Below are 5,564 nucleotides of genomic sequence, written 5' to 3' on the forward strand. Positions count from 1 at the left end.
GGGATAGTGGTCTGTGGGCTGGAGGAGTTTAGGGATCCTCTCCACAATGTCCCAGATGTGGGCCCCTGGGAAACAGTAGACTTCCCGGGCTAAGGGGTCAGGGCGGCAGATTGCCCCCTCATTCCCCCTCAGGATGGAGTCTCCCACAACAAACACCTTACATTTTGTCTTGGGGAGAGGGGGGGCGGTAGCTGCAGTTGTGCCTGTGTTTCTTGCGGGAGCTGGCAACTCAGCAGTCTCTGCTGGAGCAGCAAGAGGTGCAGGGCAGGGGCCTTGGTGTGGTGGGCCTTAGGGCCCTTGACCACCTTGGTCCATGCCCCTGACTGGACAGAGTGGGAGGTCCTGGATTCCTCCTTTGTCCTGGAGGGAGACCGTGGTCTACCCTCCGGCTCCTGGGGGAGAAGGGCCTGGCTATAGGAGTCTATCTCCTGCTCACAGTCCCTGATGGCATGCAGTCTCTGGACTGTGGCCTGGAGCTCCTCCAGCTGGTGTGCCAGAGACCCCAAAAAGGGAGCAGACCCCACAAGGAGAGGTGGCCATGGTCCTGGGCCCCAGAGCCTAAAAAACAAACAGGCAACCCCTGCAGCCGAGAGCCAGAGGCTCTGTCTGCATGGAGCCTGGGACCATGGGCTCCGTCTGGGTGGCAGTCTCTGAGGTGCTAGAGTGGGGGGCTGCAGAGCCCAAGGGGACCCTTGGGGTGCAGCGCATGCCCATCCATGTCATGTCTCTGGTAGGCTGGCTACGGCTGGGACTGTCTTCCCTGGGGGGCTCACAGGCAGGGCCTCAGCCCTCCCGCGCACCCTCCTGCACGAACTCTACCCTTACTCACGCGCCAGCAGACAAGCATGCCTGTTTGTACAGCCTGTATTGCACACAAAACCAAATAATTTGCTGATAAATAATTAATAGAGTTAATAGTAAAACAATGTAAATGCATGACATTTACCCATAATGGTCTCTTCCAACTCTTCTTCCATAATTTCCTTATTTTTAAACAAGGATTTCTGATTTTCTCACTTTTATTTTTCCATTCAAAGCCGACCAAAATTTATAATTTAAAGGCGGGCTGCCCAGGAACCAGAGAACAAGGGACTTTGCACAGGCATCATCCTTACTGAGAAAGGCACAGATCTTGTTTCTTGAAGTAAGTGAATGCATTTGTTGCCCACTGGTTTGCTTGGCTGCAATTTATAATTTGGAGTGCTGTTTTGAGGTGGACAGAGGCCTTTGTAGCTGAAAACAGGAGGAAAGCTCCCTGTCTTTGATCACAACTGACAGTTAACTGCTGAATCTAAATAAAGGGACAGGGTTGATCAAGACTTAACAAGCCAAGCATCAGGAGGGAGGAATTGTTCAGAAAACAGAGAATCAGTTTGTTTCTTTTATTAAATGTGGGGACAAGGAAGAGAAGATGGTGATGATGAATGAAGCAGCAGTGCAGGAGATTCAGAGAACTGGAGAGAAAATAAAAAGTAATGGACACAAAATCTGTGGCACATACATTACTTCACTGGAGTACCTGTGAGAGGATTTTTAATGGAACTCATGGAAGAAAAGATCCAAAGTGGAGTGCAGATGGAGGCTACTGTGGAGTCCAGGCAGAAATTTGAGGAAGTGATGGAGGAAAGCTTAGGGAAGGCTGCATGGGTAACAGAAGGTTAGAAGAGATGTCTTAGTATATGGGAAGAGGAAAGCCAGGTCAGGAGGGATGAGAAATAAAAGTAACAGTAGTGGTAGCATTATATGATAACTACGTGGCAGGCTGTAAAGAGGTAAGAATGGATGGTACCGATAAAACAGAATCTGAGTCAAAACTGATTTGCACGAAGATATTAAAACAGATACTCCTGTGATAGGGCTGGAAGTCTGCTAGAAACCCTTAGGTCAGATTTACCTAGAGAACTCTGTATTGTTATTAGAAAGGTAAACACAACAGCAAAGTGTGCCACTATGGGAAATTTCAACTCCCCAGATAGACTGGAAAGCAAATGCTAGCAATAATGGGTAGGCCCCAGATATTTCTAACACAAATGGACTACTGATTTCTTCACTGAACGCTCACTGAAACAACAAGAAGTGATGCTATTTTATATTTGGTTTTGTAAGTGATGAGGCTATTATAGAAGAACTGATCATAAAATGCAACCTTAAATTGAATAATACCAAATTGATTCACTTTGCTTTAAAAAAGAAAGATCAAGAAAAAGTCTGCAATTGTGGTCCCCTATTTTGATAATGTAAGAGAACAAGCTAGGGAAGTGCACTGGACTGAGGCACTCAGGGAGTTGAGTGTATACTAGGTCAATTAGTTAACTGGAAGTGGAAGAATTCTACACCTCTAAGATGTTATTAGTAGCAATTTGAATCTCAGTAGTGACTCTTGAAACTTCAGTCTCATTTCCCCCTTACTTTCTCAAGTATAATTATAAAATCATTTATTGCCTCCGACTCCAAATATTGACATTATAGTGAAGCAAAACAATGTCTGTTTTCAGTCTTTCCTCTTTTCTGTCTCCTATACAATATTCCTTTTGATATCCTCTTTTATCCCAGGCACTCTAAAAACCTTCCTTGTGTTTAAAAAATACAAGACCCAAGGAAATACCTTCAGGAAGGTTTTATTTGAATTACAACAGCTAGGTCATATTTGGACCTCAAAAGTCATGCTAAAGAATGTACATCCACCCCAACTTCAAATTTATACCAACATAACCTTAACTCTGTGTAAAGCACTTAATTTTCATCTACTACCATCATTGAAATGTAGTCTTTGTAACGAATTTTATTTGTTTCTGGATCTATAGCAGCTGACAGCATTTCCTCCATTTCTTCCTGTGTAAAAGGCTCACCTGCAGGATAAGAGAAATGTCAGCAGTTCGTTTTGATACAGCATGTTACTTCCAACATATCACTAGCAAAACTAGCACTAGTACTGGTTGCATTCAGAGTAACAACAGTAGAGCTGTAAGTGAAGAAAGGATAGTCATGTTTACCGGAACAGCCTATACCAGTGCCACCACTGTTGCTAATATCAGAGCTATTTGGAGATAGAAAATGGTGAGAGATTTCCTGAACAAACAGAACAAAACAAATCAACAAAAAACCAAACCACTGACTGCTCACTGAACTATATCTCAACACCTAAACAGCATAAACACATTGCCCAGCTATTGAGAGATACTTTAGCAGAATCATTTTACTTTCTCCCTACTGAGAGTTCGTATCCATACAGTGCATCACACACTGAAGTTAAACATCTTCACCCAGCACTAGCTATGTTAGCGCTACTTGAAAGCATATGACATTCTCCCAGGTTTCCTTTCAGATATGCTGACACAGATAAACCTTAAAACCTAGGTGATTTTTATTATATTTATATATGTCATTTTCTCTACTATTGTCTTGTTAAGAATGTCTCCTGTTTTCCAGCACTCTGCAAGAACTTGAGCTTGCAGTTACTCCACTTAGATGTAAGGCTCTTGTCTCCGCACAGTCACACATATGGGATAGAAGTACTCAGGAGAGTGTGAGAGAAAACTGAATCACTAGAAGATAGTGGTCCCTTTTCTCAAAAGATGTCTAGGTGAACTTGAAAGTCCACCATAAATGGCATCAAGGCTAATGTATTCCACAGAGCAGGGATACTGAAAGAGACTAAGCATATCCTCAAGATTTGAGCTTGAACTAAACTAATCTCTTCTTTGAAAAAGTCACTTGGGGGAGGGGGAGGACATTAGCACAGTGGCACTGTCTTCCAAGGGAGGAAAGGAATCAACACACCAAATCTACCCACCTACTTCCTAGATCTGCAACGTATTTCTTTTTCTGTGATAATGCCAAGTCTGGTTGGAGAACATTTCAAAGCCACACTGTCAGGAGTACAACTGGGATGTAGGCATTTGGGCTAGGGACAGATATCCAAAAAGCCTGAGCCAGAATTGATTCAATCTGTGTAGGTTAATCTAACCTGGCTAGGCTGAACTGGTTTGTAACCACACAGACATCCACTCTGGAATGAAGAAAAAAAAAAAAAACCAGGCACATGCCTGCACTGGCTCAGGCTAGAAGCCGGTGGGCACTAAAGCAGCCCTCCCTTCCCTTCTACGGTGCTGAGCTGAGGGGGACTGTGGCCAGGCCCTGGCAGGATGTTCTGATGTTCCCCCACTCCTGAGCAGCCCAGCAGGGAATGTTTATCATCCCTAACTCAATGTTCATCAACCCATTAAGAAAACAAAGCCTGTCTCCATTAGTTCAAGGTCTTTTAAACCGCTTTTCTAAGGAAAGACATTACCAGCTACCTGTTGATAAACTCCAAAAAGCCTGTCTGCCTTTGTTGTCTCCCACAGCACAGACTGTAGCCAGCATGTGGTCTGTTAGCTAATGTTGAGAGGTGTAAAGCAGAGGGACAAGGAGAGTAATCCCTGCTTAGTAGGGAGAAGCCAGGCACATACCAGCAGTCTCTGCTAGAGCTCCAGTGAGGGAACAGAGGGGAGGGGGGAATTCCTGCTTAGCAGGGAGTGGTGAGGGGGAAGTGGGGAGCAGCCTGCAGTCTCTGCCAGAGCTGCAGCCATGGAGCAGAGGGGAGGAGCCAGCCTTGCTGTAGAGCAGAGAGCCCCACCCAGCCCAGAGAGCATGCTGGGATGCTGGGGGTATCTGGTTCATCTTAAACCAGGAAGGGGTCTAGGGCAGACATTGCATAAACTGGTTTGAGCCAAATCAGTTAAGTTTGATACTACATTCAACCAGGTTTATCTCAAACCGGTTTCAGCCATTTTCAAATTTGGTTCATATACGCTGAACATCAGTTCTGTTACAGGTTTAAAACCAGTTTCTGATCACTTAAACTGGTTGATGTGTGATGTCTGTCCCTAGCCTTGGGGCTTGACCACAGAGGGTCAAAACCCAGAGGATCAGGAAAACACAAGATCATGAGAGTAAGGGTCTAACAAGAGTCAGGAAAGCTGGAGGGTCAGGAGGCAGTGATCTGTATGAGAATAGGACACAAGCAGAACCACAAGCCAGGAGTCAGAAATAGGAAGCGGAAAGTCAGATCAGAGTCACTAGCCAGGGGGACCAGAATAGGCAGTTATAGCTTTATGGGAGCAAGATAAGGGTGATCACCAAGGGAAGCCAGGAACCAGAAGCCAGCTGTCAGAGGCCAAGAATCTGGAAGCAGAAGGGGTCAAAGAGCCAGTTTGGAACAAACTGTCAGCAACCAGGAACCAGGAGGAAGCCAGAAAGCCAACAAGCAGGACTCAGGGAACAGGAAACGAGGAGCCAGCAAGCAGGACCTAGGTTACTAGGAATAAGCAGATAGGATCCACGGACTGGGAAACTAAGAACAAGGACTCAAGGCCAAAGCTAAACAGAAAACCCTCTCTTCTGTTAAGCAGCCTACTGAGCCCTGAGAAAGTTGCCACTTACAATCAAGCAACTATGCTCATGCAGGCAACTGTGACCTGAGGGTAGGTAGGTCACTAGCAGCCAGGGCACAGTACTGGCCAGTCATGCTGCTGAAGTGATTGGGGACCGTCCATTCTCCTACAAACTTGGCTATAGCCACC

At 45.5% G+C, this 5,564-nt stretch overlaps 1 protein-coding gene across 1 annotated transcript in view; it reads right to left on the reverse strand.

Moving 5' to 3' along the window:
• Window positions 1-871: 871 nt before the first annotated feature.
• The window catches only part of EFCAB2 (EF-hand calcium binding domain 2), a 79,501-nt gene continuing 74,808 nt past the window's right edge, over window positions 872-5,564 (reverse strand). Inside the window, exon 7 of the mRNA XM_019527348.1 lies at window positions 872-2,849. Within this exon, the coding sequence (XP_019382893.1) occupies window positions 2,734-2,849 (116 nt within the window). The 3' untranslated portion in view covers window positions 872-2,733. The remainder of the gene's footprint in view (window positions 2,850-5,564) is intronic.

This window comes from Gavialis gangeticus, unplaced genomic scaffold (genome assembly GCF_001723915.1).
Source record: "Gavialis gangeticus isolate Ggan-Ray unplaced genomic scaffold, GavGan_comp1, whole genome shotgun sequence".
NCBI classification, from domain to species: Eukaryota; Metazoa; Chordata; order Crocodylia; family Gavialidae; genus Gavialis; species Gavialis gangeticus.